Here is a 22468-nt window from a genome sequence, read left to right on the forward strand (position 1 = left end):
TTAGTAGTGCCCGCTGCAAAGCCTCAGTGACAGCTCTTAAGGAACTAACTGTTCGGATGATGAGATTAGCTTGGATCTTGCTTTGTGCTTTTTCTTTCCCTTGGTGTAAAATAGCCACAACTTCTGTGGTAGTTCAATCAGAGTTCCAGGCTGATAGTGAACAATCTATTTGGGCAAGGCGTTCCAAGTCCTCCAGGGGAAATAAAAAGCCAAACAAAACAAAACAAAATAAAACAAACCAGGTAGAATAAATGTGTAGTCTTGGGGTGGGGTGGGGGTGGGGCAAATGTCACCGAAATGATGACAAGAAGGGCCATTGCTTAATCCTTATAAGCCCGCGTGGGAGAGGTTCCTTTGTAGAAGATGTTTCTGGTGTTTTCAGGGCTGTTGCTTCTTTCCGGGATCAAGATAATGTTACCCTTTCTGCGCAGGGTAGAGTCGCGTGAGGAGGACACAGACAGCGTCTCTGAGCCTATCTCGCTGCCCTCCACTGGGGTCACTCGGATGGTGGTGATGCCGTGGTGGTGGTGCTCGTTGCTGTCGATGTTGCTTCTCTTGCGATCTCCAGAACCAAAGCTGTCTTTGAGGGACTCACAGCTTTCTGAGTCCCTGTTGAGGTCGTTGAGCTCATAGGTTTGGCGCAGGCTGCCTTTCTCTGGAGCCTTCCACTTCCAGGAGCCACTGCCTTCACCTTCCGTCGATGGGATCTGGATGATGGGCCTGTTGTTCTCGGGGTGGGCTTCCACTCGCACGTTGCCCCCAGGCTCGTGATCTGTCAGGGTTTTGTAGCGGATGGAGCCTGTGCAGGTGACTGTGCTACCCTCAGCATTCTTGGGGCTGCTCTGCAGCACGCCCTGTTGCTTGGACATGGCGATGACTTGCATGATGCGCGGCTGGTTGTTGCTCCTGTTACAGGCCACTGTCTTCTCTGCTGCTTTCAGCCACTTGGCCCGTGCAGAGCTGCTCTTGGGCGAAGTGCTTATGTTTTCCTGGGTCTCCTCAGGGATGTGCACCAGTTGGGAGGAGCCAGGGCGGGACTGGATGGACACACGTGGGCCTCCAGGAATGCTATTGTTGCAGCTGGGAACTGTGCCAGGCTGGATCTTGAGGTACTGATTGCCAGGGACGTGGTGGTCTCCATTCACTCCGACCCTTGCGGGCTCCGAGCTGGACCTCATTTCTATGGACCTGGGTGGTGACTGCCCTTCGGGTTCAGTGTCCATAACTTGTAGGGACATCTTGCGACTCTCATTCTTGCTCTTCCACTGGGTAAGAAGTTGCTTGGACCGGGCAGAATCCATAGAGGCATGGATGCTCGCATTTCTTCTTACCGGGTCTTCCACAGAAGGGGTATTGGCTCTTGGCAGCGTGTTGCTAAAGGTCACCATGCTCTCCTTCCCCATGGGGCTCCTAGGAGTGATGATTTCTACATCAGCGTTGGCCCTCTTGAGATTTGTTAAGGAGCTTGCATCTCTATGGTTTCGGTTGAGGATGCCCTCTGTGTGAGCAATTCCATCACTGCTGCTTCCATTTTTAGCTGATAAAACCCTGCTGGGGTCTTGATTGAGGTCTGTCAGTGACCTGAGGGCGTCTCTGTGCTGAAGCATACTGTCTTCACTAGGCAGAAAATTCCCCACAGCATATAGGCCCTGGTGTTTGAGGGGAAACAACAGGCATCACACACTAGAAGGCGCTATTAATCATGCTTGCCTGAGACTGCCCAAGGGACACACAACTGAGGTAGGCACTGAGCATAAGCCATGGACCAATAAAACAATGAAAAGTACAATTTCTCAGGGGGGTAGCTTGTAACTGTCTAGATCACTGAGCTAATTGCTCAGAAATTGGGACGATTCTTTTCAGTCACAGCAGATGTTGTTGTCACACTCTCTGAGTGTTTTGAAAAGAAAAGATAGACAATGAGAGAAATAAAAACATTTTTCTGTGTTTCAAAGCTATTTGTTTTCTGGACCCAGGAGCTTCTTTTTGAGTGACAAGCCAAGAAGCTCCAATGCCTTGTGTTCCCTTCCGTTTTAAGTCATACCTTCTGATGGCAAACAGAGGATTTGCAGGGAAACAGAACAATGGCTCATTTATAAAAACACCAAGGAGTTTGGAAAGGAGGGCTGGGACATATACATTGTTGCAAATCACACTGACTTTAGCCTTGCCTCTCTCCTTTAAACCTGACCTTCAAGGGGGAAAATTGGAATAAACTGCTGCTTCATACCAAATGTTTGCCAAACTTTATTTAATTTTGTGTTCATATTTAGTTCATTAGTTTTATTTTTTTAGATTCCGAAAAGGTTAAATTTCAGTTTCAAAACTGTTATCCTGATTACAGGAGACCTAACACCTGCTGGATTTTCAGAGATAAGATTATGAAACAAGTGTCTGCCTGGGAGATAATATCAATTGAAGGTGGATGGGTCCACTTTTAAAGTCTAAGCAACGCAGTTTCCTGGTTTTAGTATTTTATAGAATGCTTCACATTGAGGAGAAGCATATTCTTAGGGGTGATAATGTTCCAAATAGAATAAAACCTTCCATTCCTCCCTTTCCTTCCTTCTCCCCCCTCCCATTTCTCTCTCTGTTTTGAGAAAGGAACTCACTATAGCAACCTGGTTGAGTTACAATTTGTTATGTAGATCAAGTTGGCCCCAAACTTGCAGCTGTTCACCTGTTTCTGCTCTCAAGTGCTAGGATTCCAGGCATGTACCATCATATTTAGATTGATTTTTTTAGAAGGTTTCTTTTCCTCAAGTAGATTAGTCTGACCTTAAAATTGCAATTTCCCTGCTTCAATCTCTTAAGATTACAGAAGTGAACATCGCCCTGGCTTTTCTAAATATTAGTTAATGTCTTCTTTGAAATACTATATACCTATGCTCTTGCTACCAATTCTTCCTGTCTCTATTAATAATTACATACATTTGTATGTTTAGGGAAATCTGCCACTAAACATCAAGTTCTGACACTATTGTATGGTATTCAGTGCTCAAAATGGTAATACAGTTATTTAATCCTTATTTTTAAAGGAATATGAAGCAAGTTAATTAATTAATTAAACTTTGGGTTTGTTGTACAGCTCATGTGGATGTCAGGGTACCATAGTCTCACAGGAATGCAAAGGAAATGCACAGACTAAGGAGTGGAAATCTCTTTCCCTTCCATTTGTAGCACCCTCATTGCCAGCCATCGCTCCCCTAGCCACTCTGACATGTGACATTAATGTGATCACTTCCTTCTCTGATGAAGGAAGTGTGTAACAGTAAAATTTAAAGTTTAACCATTAGATCTGCTTGTTTATAAAGAAGAAATTATTGCACACTTCAGAAATACTTCTTTTTAATGATTTTTTTTTGTGCTATTCCATTCTTACAAGCACTAAGATCACATGACTGAGAACTGTGGCTATGAGCAACTGACTTTTATTTCTGTCAGCCTCTCTTAGTTTCCTTTTCGTTTCTGGTTCCTGTCTCTCGCCTGCCTATTGCTTATCCTTGGCTCTTTTTCATTCTGTGACCTGGCAATTTTACATGCCTTGAAAAACTCACAATGACACTTCTATAAGTAATGTCACTGCCTTCCGAAGTACTCATGGCTCTTCTGTCCTTCAGACATTACTATTTCAGTGCCTTTGATTCATCATGAACTGCTGCATGCCTTTCCAGCAGCATATGAACTTGATTATTTACTTGGTCTACTCATGTTGTCACCATCAATCCAGTTCTCCAAACTACAAATTTGGCTGTCATTTTTCATTCTGACACTTCTGATTCTGTCCAACGGCTCTTTCACATATTTATCTCTTTGCAGGATAATTTCTTCCTTTTGAGTGTGTTTTCTACTCTCTTACTCTTAAATATTTTTTTTTTTAAAAACATATCATTTCTAGGATCTTGATGCTCCTTTGGCAGCTTCCTATTGGCAAGGACCCACCTTCCATCACTAAACATGTTGTAACCTTGTATGCCAATGCTTGTCTGAGGGATGCATCTCATCTCCCTTTGTTTCTGGTGGATGACAATGGGTAGAAAATGAATAAGTAAGCCGAATGAAAGGATGCATGTATGCATGACTGAGCTCACTAGGTGCTAACAACTTCCTTATAATGCGAATACTTATCTTGAAGATATTTAGCATGTTGGAGAGATTTAAAAAAATGAAAAAAATTTCACTGTTAGGTGGAAAGCGGCTCCATCCAGGAAAGTGCTGCATTTGTGTTGTTGGGGAAATTATAGCAACTTTCGCTAACCTTCCACTTCCCCTCCTTTTGCTTATGCCCGCTTTCCTTACAATTGTACAATCCTGTACAATTGCAATATGCATGGCATCTTTCTCTCTTTCTCTCTCTCTCTCTGGGCTCTCTTTAAAAATGAAATACAATAATTCTCAAATCAATTTTGGCTTGTAAGAAGAACTCATTAAATCGTTTTATTGGAAGTAGAGTGTAATTTGGCTCAGAATGAAGATGCACCCTAAGATTATCTCATGAATATAAAATACATTATGAATAACTTATTGTACAAAACATTCTAGGCAAGCCTTTCCATCTTAAGCTGCACTTCACCAAATAATAATAGTGTTATTTACCAAATACAGCGCGATTCCTCCTCCTATTAAAAAGCCACAATAGACATCGACTGGGTGGTTCTTATATTGAGTTATCCGTGTTAGCCCGCAGATGATTCCACAGATGACAAATGTGAAGACCAAGAGAGGCTTCAGGAGCTTAGAGGAATCAGTTAGCGTGGAATTGAAGTACATCTTTAAAATGAAAGACGTGGGTTAAGTGTGCCAGAAAGGCCATTATATTGGAAAAGTCTAAGCAAACAACAATGTCAACACAAAAGTCTGACTGATACACTCAGCTAACGCTCACCCATGCCCCTGGTCATGGCTAAGTTTTCAGCCTGCCAAGGAGGGAAATGCGTGATGACCTTCACAAAATAATCAGCAGAACTACAGGAAAGTTAGAAAAACATTGAAGCAATGTGGACTTGGCCAGAGAATCCTAGTCTTCTTCTTCTGTATCACAGATTTAGTTCATTTGTCTCACAATATACTACTTAGAAGACTATAGTGTCAATCAAACACAAGGGTTCTTTCTTGTCTAATACTCATCTACTTGACAACAACCTAGAACTCACCATTGTCACATAAATATGAAAAGCTGTGTTCCTGTCTATGTTTTTATATATTTAATAAAAATCCTTTAATTTTAGTTTTTGTTATATTTATGTATTTCATAAATATCTTCCTTCCAAGTATTGCATTGAAATGGTCCAAGGTTAAACAAGTATGAATACTCTCTATAGGAAAAATCCTTTGATTATACTTTTTTTTTTTTACAGTAGCATCTGATAATTGCTTTAGATGCTACGGTATTAAAGGGAGGCAGAACTAAATTATAATCTAATTAGTCACCTGGCAAAAACACTCAGCTTTTCTTATAGGTCACAACTTAACAACGAGGAAACCATACTTACAGACACATACACAGCAGCAAAGGCAGCGAGGGTTGCATGTTGGGACGGAAATGACTTTCTGCCAAAGGAAGACAGCCAGGTTATGCATTTTAGTTTAAATGTGCTGCCAGCAATCTCTAAAGAACTCTGGGTAAGATGTTCAACTCAAAGCCTCAAAGCAATTAGCAATAACCTTAATTTATGTTTAGTTTACTGAGAAAAGTGGAGTGTTTTACCACCCTCAGGAGCACTGCTGGTCACCATTAGCATTAAATAATGTTAGTGATGTATTTTTAGCGAAACAAAGTAGAAAATAAGTATCAGGTTAGCAAAGAAACATGTGAGGTGAACTCTGAACTGGCTTGGGAAACATAGCTACTCTTTGGTTACAATTATAGCATTTCACTGTAAAAGTTAATAAAATGCAGGGCTGTGCTATTCTAAACATTTTTTATGTTCCAAGATAGTTTCATTACATTAAATAACAAAAACTTTCCCAAACCAATAGATCTTAATGTATTTTTCATACTCTACAGTGTATTTTTAAAAAGCCCATTTTTTTTTCCTCCGGATCCACGAATGAGGGAGATCCCTCCATCTTCTCAAGTCACCTTCAATCTCTTTCTTCAGGGACTTAAAGTTTTTTTCAAACAAGTCTTTCACTTGCTTGGTTAGAGTTACTCCTAGGTATTTTAAATTGCTTGTGGCTAACGTGAAGGGTGTAGATTTCCTAATTTCTTCCTCTGTATGATTGTCATTTGTATATAGGAAGGCTACTGATTTTTTTTTTTTTGAGTTAATTTTGTAACCAGCCAGTTTGCTGAACGTGCTTATCAACTGAAGGAGTTCTCTGGTGGAATTTTGGGGGTCACTTATGTACACTATCATATCATCTGCAAATAGGGATAGTTTGACTTCTTCCTTTCCCATTTGGATCCCCTTGATCTCCTTGTGCTGTCTTATTGCTCTGGCTAGGACTTCAAGAACTATATTGAAGAGATATGAAGAAAGTGGGCAGTCTTGTCTGGTCCCTGATTTTAGAGGAATTTCCTTGAGTATCTTTCCATTTAATTTGATGTTGGCTATTGGCTTGCTGTATATAGCCTTTATTATGTTTAGGAATGTGCCTTGTATCCCCGATCTCTCCAACACTTTAAACATGAATGGGTGTTGGATTTTGTCAAATGCTTTTTCTGCATCTAAGGAGATGATCATGTGGTTTTTTTTCTTTAGTTTGTTTATATGGTGGATTACATTGATGGATTTCCGTATATTAAACCATCCCTGCATGCCTGGGATGAAGCCTACCTGGTCATGATGAACGATATCTTTGATATGTTCTTGTATTCGTTTTGCGAGTATTTTATTGAGTATTATTGCATCTATGTTCATAAGAGAAATTGGTCTGAAGTTCTCCCTTTTTGTTGAGTCTTTGTGAAGTTTAGGTATCAATGTGACTGTGGCCTCGTAGAATTTGATAATGTTCCATCCAATTCTATCTTTTGGAGTAGCTTGAAGAGTATCGGTATTAGCTCCTCTTTGAAGGTCTGATAGAATTCTGCACTGAAACCATCTGGCCCTGGGCTTTTTTTGGTTGGGAGACTATCAATGATTGCTTCTATTTCTATAGGAGAAATAGGCCTGTTTAATTTGTTTATCTGATCTTGATTCAATTTTGGCAAGTGGAATTGATCAAGAAAAATGTCCATTTACCTTAGATTTTTCAAATGTTGTGGCATATATGCCTTTAAATAGGATCTTACGATTCTTTGTATTTCTTCAGTGTCTGTTGTTATGTCTCCCTTTTCATTTCTGATTTTGTTGATTTGGATACTGTTCCTCTGCCTTTTAGTTAGTTTGGCTAATGGTTTGTCTATTTTGTTGATTTTCTCAAAAAACCAGCTCTTCTTCGTGGATCAGGAGAATCAACATAGTAAAAATGGCCATTTTACCAAAAGCAATTTACAGATTCAATGCAATCCCTATCGAAATACCTACACAATTTTTTAAAAGACATTGAAAGGTCAATTCTCAACTTTATATGGAAAAACAAAAAAACCCAGAATAGCTAAAACAATCTTATACAATAAAAGATCCTCAGGAGGAATCTCTGTACCTGATCTCAAGCTGTGCTATAGAGCAATAATAATTAAAACAGCATGGTACTGGCACAGTAATAGGCTGGTTGATCAGTGGAATAGAATCGAAGACCCAGATATGAATCCACACACATATAGACACCTGATTTTTGACAAAGAAGCCAAATCTATTCAATGGAAAAAGAATAGCATCTTCAGCAAATGGTGCTGGTCTAACTGGATTTCTACATGTAGAAAAATGCAATTGGACCCATACTGGTCACCATGCACAAAACTCAAGTCCAAATGGGTTAAAGACCTCAATATAAAACCAGAGACACTAAATCAGTTAGAAGAAAAAGTGGGGAAGAGCCTGGAACACATTGGCACAGGAGACAACTTCCTGAACAGAACACCAACAGCCCAGGCCTTAAGGTCAACAATTAATAAATGGGACCTCATGAGGCTGAGAAGCTTCTGTAAGGCAGGGGACACTGTCAAAAGAACAAAGCGACAGCTTACAGACTGGGAAATGATCTTCACCATCCCTGCATCTGACAAAGGTCTAATATACAAACTTTATAAAGAACTCAAGAAATTAAGCGCCACCAAAGCAAATAATCCAATTGAGAAATGGGGCTCAGAATTAAACAGAGAATTCTCAACAGAGGAATATCAAATGGCTGAGACACACTTAAAGAAATAAATGCTCAACATCTCTAGTCATCAGAGAAATGCAAATCAAAATAACTCTGAGATTCCATCTTACACCCATCAGAATGGCTAAATCAAACATTCAAGTGACAACACATGCTGGCGAGGATGTGGAGAGAGAGGAACACTCCTTCATTCCTGGTGGGAATGCAAACTAGTACAGCCACTTTGGAAATCTATCTGGTGCTATCTCAGAAAAATGGGAATAGGGCTTCCTCAAGACCCAGCTATTCCACTCCTTGGAATATACCTAGATGATGCTCCAGCACATAACAAGAAAATTTGCTCAACCATATTCATAGCAGCCTTATTCATAATAGCCAGAACATGGAAACAGCCTAAGTGTCCCTCAGTAGAAGAATGGATAAAGAAACTATGGTACATTTACACTATGGAATACTACTCAGCTATTAAAAACAAAGAATTCCCGAAATTTGTGGACAAATGGATTGAAGTAGAAATGATCATAATGAGTGAGCTAGAGAGACTCACTTATAACTGGACACTAGCCCAAGGGGCAGGTCCCATGAAAGTGTTTACCTATCAGGAAAGTGGGATAGAGGTGAGGACATCCTATTGAGACTCTAGGTGAGAAAAATGTAGGGGATAGGGAAGTAGGTGGATCCAGAGGGTCCTAGAAACCTACAAAAGGAGCATTATAATGGGTGGATCTGAGCCCAGGTGTTCTGATTGATCTAAGGCACCAACCAAGGACAAAATGTGCAGTCATCATCAAACCCCTATCCAGATCTAGCCAAGGGACAGAACATTCTCCACAGTTAAGTGGAGACTGGGGACTGACTTTCACACGATTTCTGGTGCCCCATATTTGGCCATGTCCCTTTGTTGGGGAGGCCCAATGGCACTCGGAGGAAGGATAGCAGACTACCAAGAAGAGACTTGATACCCTAGCACCATATTCAGGGGGAGGAGGTCCCCCTCAGTCACAGTCATAGGGAAGGGGGATTGGGGTGAAAGTGGGAGGGAGGGAGGAATGGGACAATGCATGGGATGGGATAGAAAATGAGATGTAATATGAATTACTTTATTTTTCAATAAAATGTGTTAAAAAATAAAAAGCCCATTTTTTTTAAACAAACTGTTTCTCTGCTTAGCCCACTTACACATGACTGTTACCTCTAAAACAACAGAGAATTTTCTTAAGTTAAACAACTTAATGATCAAGATTCATTTAGAATACTGGTCAGGGTAACACACATAGGAAAGGACACATAGAAAAAGGATGAGAAGTTTCTTTCAATTGAGTAAAAACATGAAAATAAAGGAGATTTGAACTATCACTTTTCTAATTATTTGATACTTGCTATTCATCACAAATAAGAATATGTAGGAACTGAGAAAGAATACAGAACATAGTTCTTCAGAGTAGATTCAAGTTACTGAATGGTCCATAGGAATTTGCTTCCTTGAGAAGTCACTAAATAATCCAATTTTCATATTTAGAGCTCTGTGTCTCTTTATTTATTTCTTTTGAGCTTCTCGGGAACTCTCTTCTGTCTTATAAGTTTATTTTACTTTGATAATTGAAAAAGATTAATGCATTAGTAGTTTCTTGGGTTTACATGTTTTTAACTTTCTGAAATGTAAAGTCAGAAGCTGTTTAACATTTCTGTGTTCATTCAAGGAAAGCAGATGTTACTGCGGGTGTTACTCCTTTGTAAAACCGAGGAAAGCAAAATGTACATTTAATTAATTATTTAAATTTTAATTTTAAATAAAGTATAAAGAAGAGATATAACACAGATTTTTGGTATTTGACGTGAGTCCAAAACACATATTGTCTGTTGGCTATAATGGATTATTAATATCATAAACCTACTGTGGTCGAACACAAAATATGAATTCAGTGAAAGGTGGGCGTATAGCAAGAATATGAATCAGAAATTTGGAGACTTCAATAGAAGAATTTGGAACAAGTCACTAGCAGATCTCTGTGCTATCGTCACTGAAGAGATTGTTTCAATGAAAATATGAGCAGACTAAAAATCACCGTGACTGAAAATGGCATGCCTAGATGGTGCAATGACAGCATAGTGCAAATAGTTTTCAACCTGCCACTGTTGATAACGGTAAGGTCTGATCCTGAACAAATATCTTCCACGATGTAGGAGTTTTCTTTGCAGGATACATTCAGAGAGGTGTAGTTTGGCTTGCACACAGTCAGAAAGTATGGTGCCTGATAGCCTGTGGACAGCTGTATGACATCTGTGATCAGGGCCGTGGAGCACAGTCCAAACACATGGACACCTGGAAGCAAAACGGAGAACACCGTTACCACGTCGATGGCCACAGATGAGTTTCTATGAGTGTTAACATCTTTATTGCACACCGACGTGTTGACCTTATAATATGCTGTCATTTCTCCAAGATAATTTTGAGAGATAATATAGAAATTTTCTAAACTTCTAAGTTGATACTTAAAGGCCACACAGTGCGCTGAGAATTCCCCAAGCAGTAAGTATACTAAAGCCACTCTTGGTAATTGGGGTGAATCCTTTATATATGAATATTCGTTTTCAATTAAGTGAGTCTGTGTGTAGGTCTGTGCATTTGTGAGTGCAGGTGCCCGCAAAGTACAGAAGAAAAGTGTCAGATGTTGACTGCTGGAGTTGCAGGCAGTTGTGAGTGGCTAAAAACAACCTGGGTTCTATTGCAAGAGCGGTGTGTGTCTTTAACTGGTAAGGCGTGTCTCCAGGGTTCAAGGTCAACTCAACATGATTTTCCATGGGTCATGTGTCATCTACCTGGGGCAAGTTGAGGGATGCTTAGAGAGGGATGGAATTTGAGGAATGCAGTAGAATTAAAAATTCTTTTAGAGTCATATCTTTCTGTGTTGTGATCAGCCAAATATAGTCAGGCCATCTGTGTGATTATGGTCTTTGAACTGTTCATCGGAACCTGGTGGATTTGCAACTAAGACAGGGACCACTCCTTCCCCAGATCCATCAGGAGCTAAATGGTTCAGTAATGTGGAAAAGAACTGTTAGGGAAAGGGAGGAGTTGACAAGGATGGGAGGATATAGAAATGAATCAGGCGGTGAGAGTAGTCAGTAAGCATTAGATACATGTATAGGGCTGTCAAAGGACAAATATAATGAAACTAATTTAAGTTTGTGATAAGATGTACACAGCAAATTTAAAAAATAATGTAAAAGTTCTGAGCATGTCTGCGTGGTCAGGACTCTTTTCTCACCGAGGTCTATAACTCTAGGTACAGTTACCAAACCCTACAGAATCCACATTCTCATTCTCTGCAAAGCACGGTGCTGCTAAGAAGGCTAATTATGTGAGAAGGAGGAAGGCAGGCTTTGTCTTAATAACCAGCAGCAGTTGCAGCCTGTGTAACTGCGGAAACTGACTTATTTGGTGATGATGTTCTTTTATCTCCTGCCAAAAGTCCAATTTTATCTTCTGGGACCAATCTTATATTACGAAGCCTCAAGCTCCATGCCTGTTTGAACTCACTTGCTTGGCTCACCATGCCAGTAGTTCCCTCTAAGAGATAGATCCTCTAGAACTTGCCCACTCCTCCCAGGCTGTCCTGGGTTCCTGCACTTATTCTGACTCACTGGCTGGATGCTGAGGCATGAGTCACTCCCAGCAGTCATTCTGAGAGGTTCATGTTCCTCACCCCCAGACCAGGAGTACTGGAGTGCGAACATTACCTACCATTTTTCTTCTCTGGTAATTGTCTTCTAATCATCACAGCCCTGGTTCCTTTTCCAACGACACCGGGGGTGTATGACACAGAATGCTTATCTCTGACTTCCAGTTCCTAGAAGCGTGAATAAGGACTATTCCTTTTGTAAATTTATGTGTAGGTATGAGAGGATGCACAATAGTGTGAGGATGTCCATGGAGACCAGGGGAGGTGTCAGGTCCCCTGGAACTGGGGTTATAGGCAGGTGAAAACTACCTGCCGTGGGTGCTCAGAACTGAACTCCAGTCCTGTGGAGGAGCAGCAAGCATTAGTAGGCACTGAGACGTCTCTCCAGCTCCCCTAGGATTCAACCTTAAGACTGTGTACCATAGGTCACTGTGTGTTGAACACAGAGAGCAGGCAGTTTGGCCCGAGATTTGCATGGAATAGGTAAGGCAGAATAAAAAGGCAAAAGGCCTTTTTATCTTTGAAAAATAAGACTCCCCAGACCCAAGGAGGATGAGGTTGCTGACATTTCAGAGTAAACACTTCTATGTCCACAGCAGTATATTCTGTTATGGAAACGTGTCTCTAGGTTCAGCTTTGGGTCTTGGAGTTCTGTTTCTTTGCCTCAAATGATGCTGAAGGGGACGGATGATTTTTTTTAAAAACCATATCACTATAATGGTAAGAAGACAACTGCAAAGAGCAGAATTTGGTGAATGATTCAGAACCAGTATTTTTTGTCATGGGAGAGAAGATCTAATTTAAGTATTTGTGAGATATTACATGAAACTACCAATTTATTTATGCTGACATGCTATAGCATATAAAGTAAAAATAATATAAAAAAACCAATAACATACTATATTAATATAATCAAGTAGTAGAAGATAATAATACATGAAATATAAATGTTGGTAAATAAATAAACTTGTTAATAAATAAATATACTGTCAAAATAGAATGAGTAAAATGTAAAAACATTTAGGTTGGAGTGTGATATTGTAGAAGACAGCTTACATCAGGGGGAGAAGTCTGTGGCTTAGACTGCATTAAGATGGTTCCATGCTAATTGTGATTTAGGTATTGGAATGATTCAGATACTGGTTAGTCTGGCCTGTAATTTTCTTATAGACTTCATTAAAAAATGTAAGGTGAAGTGGAGGGGGGGACAAAAGACTCTAACCACGAGAAAGTAACCATGATGCAGCAGCCTATGGTGACATTTCCATGTACCGTGACTTCTGGGTAAAACCACTAAAATAATAATAATCCACTAAAAACAGACTCATTTAATGTGAATAATTTCTGAAGCACTGTAAATTAATGATGACCTACTGACAATTATTCTCCATTTAAAGTAAAAAACAAAATACGGCATTGGGCCACAGACCTGTAATTCTAACACGTGGGAGGCATAGGTAGGAGGCTGGGGCGTTCAAGGCCAGCCTCAGTAACATAGTAATTTGAAGCTATCCAGTGCTACATGGACCTTGCATCTCCTCTTCTGTCTTTACTCTTTCCTTCTGCCTTTGGAAAAAAAAAAACCTAAAACTTACACTTTGTGAAACGATTTTGAAGTAAATTATGCTTGAGCCAGAGTTTGGCAAAATGCCCTGAAATGTGTGATGTTCTAGCACACAAAGCCAGGGTCTTGACTCTAAATAACACATTGTAGAAAGAGAGCCTAGATTATGTTCTTTTTTAAAAAAACAGTTTCCTGTATAATGTAAAGCTCATCACATACTGAACATACACATCTAAATTACAGCTTTAAGGGCTTAATATCTGTAATTAGACGCAGCAATTCTGTGCAGAGAAGCATTTCCTTTCTTTCTGGCTCCTCAAACCCACCGACAAATCTGACGGCTCTTCTGAGGAAGGAGTTGAAGTTGCATCCCCCGGCATTGATGTTGGGCTCCAATCCAGCTCCGTTCCTTCTTTTGGAGAGGCAGCAGTACAGTATCCCTTCTCCCACCATGATCTGCAAAGTCCACATGGTGTCAGCACAAGCACTGCCACATCTACACACTCACACTTATAAACTGTGCACCCTCCCCCTCACACATCTACACACTCACACTTATAAACTGTGCACCCTCCCCCTCACACATCTACACACTCACACTTATAAACTGTGCACCCTCCCCCTCACACATCTACACACTCACACTTATAAACTGTGCACCATCCCCCTCACACATCGCGTATTCAACAGAGAGCAGGTGGGATATTTTTTTTTCTCAACACTTCAGAAGCACAAGAAATGTATTTTTTGGGTATTTAACAAGCAGTGAAAAATGAGCAATGGGGCTCTGTGAAGAGGTCTGGCTGCATCTTGTCTACTCCTGTGCATTGGTTCAAGGTGTGAAAAGTCTCAGAAGTTCAATTTGATTGCAACAATCAGCCTTTAGCTTTCTGCCCATCACACAAAGGGATTCAATCAACTAAACAGTGACTGATACTGCCTTAACTTTGAGATGCTTGACATCAATCCCAAGATGCCTTAGAGAAATCAAGTAAGTATAGAGTTAGCTTCAGGAATGTTTGACAAGCACATTTGGTCAGTTAAACAATTTTTAATTCAGCATGAGGAAAAACGCACAGATAGGTCGGGGTATAAAAGTACTATTGAGTATAGTCTTTGCATAATCATTTCTGTAGTGATAGAACTATGTCTTATATTGGCTAATATGGTAGCCACCACTTACACATAGCTGCCAGGAATTGGAAATGTATGCACTGCAAATGAATCAAATGTTTAATGTTACTAGTACTACATTAAAACTTTAAAACTAAATATATTTAGACTTGGAAAAGCCACATGCTGAGTGACTATCTTGTTGGAGAATGCAGATGACAGGAGACTCTGGATGAGTGTGTAGTCTTTATGAGAGATAAGCTTTCAGAAGACATGCTTACAATAGAGAAAGAACCACATTGCAGCGCCAGGAGTGTTTTAAGATATAAACAGTGGGGTTTGCTGTGGGACTTTAAGCAATATAAGAGCGATAAAAGAATTCAATGTTATTTAGGTGGCTTTTCATTCAGGATGTTTTTCTTTTTTAAATCTCTTAATATACCCTGTCGTGAATTGTATCACATTCTATATAATTCCTTTAGTACCTTGTCTTTCTCCTTAGAGTAGTTTTGTTGAGTTGGATGCTACTCAAACATTTGTCTCTCCTTAGACTAGGAGCCTCCAAGGGAAGAGCTAAGTCTTAGTTCTCCTCATCTTAGGCATCATGCCTGAAAATATGGGATTTATTATTTTTGCTGTGCTCACTATTCTGGAAATCTGAGTTGCTACTTGTAATACAAACCACATTTAAATTTATGACTTTTATTTATCAAAAAGATTTCAAACATTTGAGAGTATTATCCCTAATACATTTCTGTGAAAGTTAGTGATTTTCATGAATATGTAGAGTTGAGGAAAGTAGGGGTTCAAGAGATGAACAGTCTCTCAGATACAGTAGATCAGATACAGTAGTTATGGATGTACTTAGGGTCAGACAGTGTTTATGGGTAGATGTTTCTGGGTGAGCTTCTAAGTCCTCATTAAAATCCTATTATTTGTCTTACAAAGTGCTTAAAGTGCTCCCTTAGTTATTTTTACTTGTATAGCTAATGTGGTCTGCATATCATTATAATGCTTCTTAATTTGTATATAAAGTTCTTCAAAAAATTCTGAAAATAAGCCAACCACAAACATCACACGGTACGATAACTTTTAAAGTCAATCAGCATAGAAATGATAAAGGATAATTTACCTCATATTATTTAATAGTAAATTAACTATGTATACTTTCTGAATAATATTTTCCAACATTACTACTTCAAATGAGACCTGAGACTACACTAGGTTCTCTGTTCTGCATAGTTAGCCCCTCTCCTTACACCAGTCTGATCTAAAATCTAAACCAAATGAAGCCATATCTGGTCTTCCTACTTTCCAGGAAGATCCCAATTTTGTAATAGGTTTATTCAGCTACAAAGATGAAAAGAAAATCAGCATCTTTGATGGTCAGAGATGTCAATTTTCACTTTCAGGAAAGGGGAAGGAGGTAGAAGTTAAGGAGATAGTTAAGGATGGAGGTAGCATCTAAGGTTGTAGGAAGATTATAGACAGAATTATGGTCTTCTAATGATTGGGCTTGCCACAGAATCCATGCCAACAAAAGCACTTGTTTAGGGGGAAGGCTTTACAAAGCACGAAGAAAAACGAAATCGGAACAAAACTAGGAGAATTATATATATATATTTGGAGAGAGAGGAGTGACAGATCTTTCACATGTGAGCAATGCCAAAGCTCATCTCAATGCTGAGTTGTTTGCTCCAGTTTTATGAAACCACTGAAGTAGGGAAAAAAATCACTAATGTCTTAAAAGCCTTCAAGGGATATGTAACATCCCCAATCATAATTCATTCCTGATTCGCTTCTCTTTGTTTAAGAAGCATTAAGAGTGGAGGCCGTACACTTATACCTTGTGGAAGGAGGTGGTTACTGGGCTTCCCAGGTCCGCTGAGTGAGAGGGGATTTCTCAGGTCTTCAAGCCCCAAAGCCCTAAGAGGCATCACTATCTTGTGCATTGAGAATATTGTGCAAGGGAGTCAGGAGAAGTAGGAACGCTTGGACAAGGCTAAGGTCACTGTCCCCAGCACACACAACAATGTCAGGAGAGGGATCATCATGTGATAAGAAGGTAGCAATTAGACATTTTCCAAGGGACTCAGTAAGATAGCTTAGTAAATAAACATGTTTGCATCTATAAAAAGTGAACTATTCAAGCGATCACATATAAAGTCTTTTTCCTAGAGTCATACACACTCATGTAGTATCTATGAATTTTATTCCAGATGTATCACTTAAAAAAGTTTACAGCATTCTAACAGAAATCTTTTCTGATGTGATAGGTTTAAAACAAATATTTTTTTCTGCTATAGTGTAACGACTAAGCAAAATGATGGGAAGGCACTACTACCTGAAGCAGTATCGTGCAGTAAAAAGCTTGCTCTGCATCCAACTACATAATTAATAATTCTACACCCCCCTCAAATTCACCGGAGTTCAGTAATTAACAAAGTGAATAAATTAGGGTTTAATTACTTTATCTAAATATTTTATTAAATATATTTATAATATCAATAATATATTATTATTTACTATAGGGGTGGTACTTTGAATACAGACTCAGGTTTACACGAAAGTATGGAATTTAGAAGGCCTATAAAGAAGCTTTTTAAAAGTACTGATGTACTGAAACTCAAAGAGCCAGTGCATCACAGAATTTCATAAATGTTCCATTTACATGTGCCTTTTAATGTGATTACAGGTGTTCAACATTCACGAGTGCAGTCAAAGGACTAGAGATGAGCAAAGGTGCCTTCTCATGTGAGTAAACAATGCCAGCATGGCAGCTCTAGAGGCATGGTTTTTGTCCTTCAGGCTACTCGTGTGGGGCTGAAGAAGTGGCAACAAGGCTTGGGTAAGCTTATTTATTAATGAATTTACATAAAATGTGTTAATCTGTGGTATGTATAAACACATTAAAACCACCATTTTAAAAATTAAGTACAAAGGAAATAAAATTGCCAACCAACAAGCAGGCAAATGAACTGATAATTTCCATAAAAGAAACATGTGACCAATACATATTTTAAAAGTGCTCAGTATTCCCAGCTTTCATAAATATGAAAATTAAAATTATCTTACAATATTATCTTAGTCAGAGTGGCTATCATCAATAAATGTGACAAGAAAGGTTGGAAGGGATGTGGAAGGGAAGACTTACTCACTCTTGATGGAGGCAAAAACTAACACAACCATTGTGGAAATCAATTGGGAGATTTCTCAAAAAATTAAAAATAGGCCTAACTTATGACTCCAATATGTCCTGGGGATATACCCAGAGAAGGCCGTAGCCTATCCTAGATATATTTGCACCCCGGTGTTTATTGATGCTTTATTCACTATAGAAATGAATCAAAATCAACTTAGTTGCCCACCAACAGTTGAATGGATAGTAAAATGGTATACTATTCAGGTCTAAAGAAAAATGCAGTCACAAAATTTGTAGGCAAATAAATGAACTTAGAACGTACAATGTTAACAATGTTATACAATCTCTGAAAAAACCTGCTTGCTCTCTCCAGCATGAGGAATCTAGGCAGTAATACATGCATATAGTCAACAAGTGTGCATATGGACACAATATATCATGTAGAATAAAGAACAAAGAAAGCTAAGGGCATGAGGATGGGCTGCAGAAGGCAATGAACCCGCGTTCCTTGTGAAAGAGGATATAAAACAACTTGCTCAATTCTAACCCTGTCATAGACTCCATTTTTGGTTGTAGATAAGTCCATAAAAGCATTAGTAAAAGTTTAAAACAAAACATGGAGTGCCACAGCTTTTACTCCTAATGGTTATTTGAAGGGTAAAGAGGTTTACTGAAGTGGTTTTCTATATATGTTTTATTTTTTAGATGTTATTTTTTACTCTTTTTTATTTTATTAATTTATTCATATTACATCTCAATTGTTATCCCATCCCTTGTATCCTCCCATTCCTCCCTCCCTCCCATTTTCCCCTTACTCCCCTCCCCTATGTATATATACGTTTTAAATTTAAATGCCTAGTGTGAATTTGAAGGATCTCATTCTGTATGTCTATCTGTCCACCTGTGTGCATGAGAGAGAGAGAGAGAGAGAGAGAGAGAGAGAGAGAGAGAGAGAGAGAGAGAGAGAGAGAGAGAGAGAATGCAGTAAGTACGTGTGCATGATGCGATGATGCGTGCCTGGATGGTGAATTTTATACTCTTTACAGTTGGTAAGCCTCATTGCTCATAATCGACATAAAGTGTTGCGTTAGTAAAAATGAACCTATAAATGTTACTAAAATTATTTTTGAAGAGAGAATCTGTTGGGTATATTATTAATTTTCAACTTTCTAGAATTTAAATAGCAAATAAACACACAAAAATTATCAATTAGAAGTGTATCAGTAATATAATAGTACCTATTAAAAAGAACTGTATATTTACAAACACTTTTCATACTGATGTACAAACATAAATGGATAATTTTGGAAATCATGTAATTTTTTAAAAAACTTTAAATGCCTACAATTTAAAGAAATCAATTACATGATTATATATATATGTATATGTATATATATGTATATATATATATATATATATATATAATATATCCCAGACAAGATCTTCCCAGAGACACGAGGATTAAATTTCAACCTTTTCTCTTCTCTTCTTTTCTTTTTCTGTTTGCTTTTAAGCAGGCTTACTACACTAAGTGGATCATCCTATGTTCTCTGAGACTGAACAATGCAATTTGAGTGTCAATTCTTACCGTAATTGCAGGTCCAGCAAAAGCCAAGCTAAGTAACATGAGGAATGGAATTGCCTCTTGGGTTGGCTCAATGTACGGCATGCTAAGACTCCTGTCATAGCAACTGAATCCAGAGTGCACCGGTTTGAAGACATCTGTGAGTTCCAGGAAGTAGAGGCTAACCACCGATGATGCCAATATAGGCAACTGAGGGTGAAAGACACAGGAGACAATCTATTTTTGTAAATAGGACAAATAGAAACAGTACATTGAAGCTTGGAACTGGTGGAATTTTCCCCTTCTTTCATGACCCTTCTGAGGGCCACAATAAAATACTTTCATAAAGTTCTGTGGATTTGACATTCACAGTATGTCTCTTGTTCATCCTTGCCAGGCTGCTCTCAGTCTTGTCACCCTTTACCTGCTGTGTTCACCTTTCTCTTCACTTACCAATCCTCTCATCCATGCCCTATACTCAGAACCATTACAAGGAGACTCCTGGAAATACTCCAATTCATTTCAGTTCCCACCTAGAGCATCCTGTTGGTTGACTTTCTCATCTGAACCAAATCCAAATGTCTAATATGAATAAAATCCAAGTGCTCTGCTGTGGAATGGCACTTTCTCCACTATCTAGCTTTTGTTTCTGTCTCATTCTCCTACTGCCACGCTTCTACCACCCCTCAACTTGCTGCTGACCACACACAGATTGTTTTTCATGCTTGCCCTATGGGAGTCATATTTACTCCTGTCCAAGACTCCTTCCTTTAATGGCCTTTCCCTAGCTCATTTCATGAAGGGCATTGCTCCATCATTAGTGGTATGGTCCTGTACCCTCTAGCCATTGTGGCCTTTGATCCATCATCAACCTTATCATCTATCTTGATTTTTCTCAGTAGCACTTATGATTCAAAATTACTTCACAAGTTAAGACTATATGAGCAAATTAACAATTACCTTATTAGTTTTTATCTATAAATCATTACTGAAATAAACACTGGAATCTGTCAACATTATTTATTGCTGAGTCTCTAGAGCATAAAACTACTAATAGTGCATTTTAATACCTACTACATCATTTAGTAATTTTTAATGGCCAATAAAAACTTATCAATAAATGACTAACTGAATGAATGTGTAAACTTTAAAGTAGATTGGTGTTTTCAGATTTAGTAAATTTAAAAAGATGCATGTTTTTCTGGCATGGTGGCACACACCTGTAATCCTAGCAGTCTGGGAAGAAAAGGCATGCAGATCTCTGTGACTTCAAGGCCAGCCTGGTCTATACAGGGAGTCCAGGATAGCCAAGGCTACACAGGGAAACACTGTCTCAAAAAAAAAAAAAAAAATGCATGCTAACCATTGAAATAAGAATGTCAGATTGCAATGGCTAATTATTATTTTAAGAATACCTCATGGAATGATTGAAAAATGTACTGAGAATTATTCATTGTTTATCTGAGATTTTAATTTCACTGGCTATCTGTGTGACTACCCTTAAATTAATTATAATGTAGTTTCTAAAGCAGTTTGTTTTGTATAATTTGTGAATTTATGTTTTCATTCAACCTACAATACTTCAGGCTCTCACTACACTGGGTGTTAGGTGTCACATAGAATACATGGAATATGCTTGATTATCAAGGGGTGGGTGGGGCCTAGAGAGGGACCTACTCTCAATAAGAAAGTGTGATTTTTCCTGCTCAGTAGAAGACCTGTCAAAGTCTAATGATACAAACTTGTGTATCATTCAAAAATGTTCAGTTTGTTGTTGGGAGATGGCTTTGCCAGTAAACTGCTTATCATGCATATGTGAGGGTATGAGCTTGCCCCCAGCATCCATGCAGTGAGCTGGCCACAGCACACCTTTAACCTGAGCTTGGGAGATGGAGAGACAAGAATTCCTAAAGTGCACTGACCAGACAGTCTAGCAGAATCCTTGAAGGCCATTTTCAGTGAGAAGACTCATCTCAAAAATAGACAGAGTGATTGAAGAAGACACCCATGCCTCCTCAAAGAACACCCTCACAGGACTCCCTACTCCCTTTCTTTCATTTAAGGTTTTATTGTTTGTGGAGTTCAGAATATTTACATAGTCAAAGCATAATGATTTTTATGAGAATATTATTAACAAGTAATGACTTCTGATTATTTGTTTAAAAATGAATGTGCAAGATGGAATCACACTTTCTACCTCCAATAAGTCTTTTTTTTTTTTTGGAAAAATTAGTGATGAATGGTGACTAATCTGGTTTCATCTTCCTGGTTTCCAAGTGGGTTGTCTCACAGAACAAGCATTGCTCTGAATATTTATGGTATTCTTATCCATTATTATTTGATGGCTCTAAGTAGCCGGTATTTTCCTCATACTCTTGCCTAATCTGGTGTGCAGGAATAGTAATTTTCCATCTTGATCAATAAAACAGCTCTTCCTGATATGTGTGCATTTGACTGAAATGTTCATTTCAATCTACATTAATATTTTATTTTTAATTTAGCAAGTATATCACTACTACATGCCAGATAATTTTCTGTTTTGGAAATTAATTCATTGATTTTTAACTCATTTCATTTAAATATTATCAAGACAGCAGATAGGGAGTTCCTGTCCTCATTTTTATTTTTTGCAAGTGATAAGCAGTCATAACATTAAGTAGCACAGTTAGATTCTGAACCAAGCTCATTCCAGAATCTTATGTATTAAACACTATTCTATCATCCTTTTCAAAAATTAAATAGAAATACATAGTTAATATGAAATATGACTAGCATCAATGTAAAGGATTACTGATAGGTTTGTAGTTATTCTGTATTTATTACTCATTAGTTAAAATATACATTAGTCTAAAAGGACTTTCTCTTAAATGTGTTTTTTCTATAAAATTGGAAAGATCTTCTCTATTTGTTTGGATGCTAAATATTCCACTTTTAACAGATTTCTCCATACACTTTGTTTTTTTCCTAGAAAATTTCTTGTATTTTCTGTATGTATTTTTCACATTTGTGATCTCCAATGTCCATCCTGTTAATATTTGGTGATCATAATGACTTCCAAATAGATGCACACACATAGACACACACACAGTAAGTTAACATATGAATTTAAATAATTTCTTTCAGAAATGTTTAGGCTTTTTAAAAAAATGTCCTCCCCACATTAGTCAAATTTTGTAGCTGTATAAAAGCTATCC

The 22468-nt window shown here is 38.4% G+C and overlaps 1 protein-coding gene across 1 annotated transcript in view; it reads right to left on the reverse strand.

The window, feature by feature from the left end:
• Positions 1–268: 268 nt before the first annotated feature.
• Plppr4 (phospholipid phosphatase related 4) overlaps positions 269–22468 on the reverse strand; it is a 38747-nt gene continuing 16547 nt past the window's right edge. The window contains exons 2-7 of the mRNA XM_051165522.1: positions 19299–19484; positions 13782–13911; positions 10336–10531; positions 5493–5550; positions 4597–4770; positions 269–1649 (exon numbers count right to left, since the gene is read on the reverse strand). Of these exons, the coding sequence (XP_051021479.1) occupies positions 321–1649; positions 4597–4770; positions 5493–5550; positions 10336–10531; positions 13782–13911; positions 19299–19484 (2073 nt within the window). The 3' untranslated portion in view covers positions 269–320. The remainder of the gene's footprint in view (positions 1650–4596; positions 4771–5492; positions 5551–10335; positions 10532–13781; positions 13912–19298; positions 19485–22468) is intronic.

This window comes from Acomys russatus, chromosome 23 (genome assembly GCF_903995435.1).
Source record: "Acomys russatus chromosome 23, mAcoRus1.1, whole genome shotgun sequence".
NCBI classification, from domain to species: domain Eukaryota; kingdom Metazoa; phylum Chordata; class Mammalia; order Rodentia; family Muridae; genus Acomys; species Acomys russatus.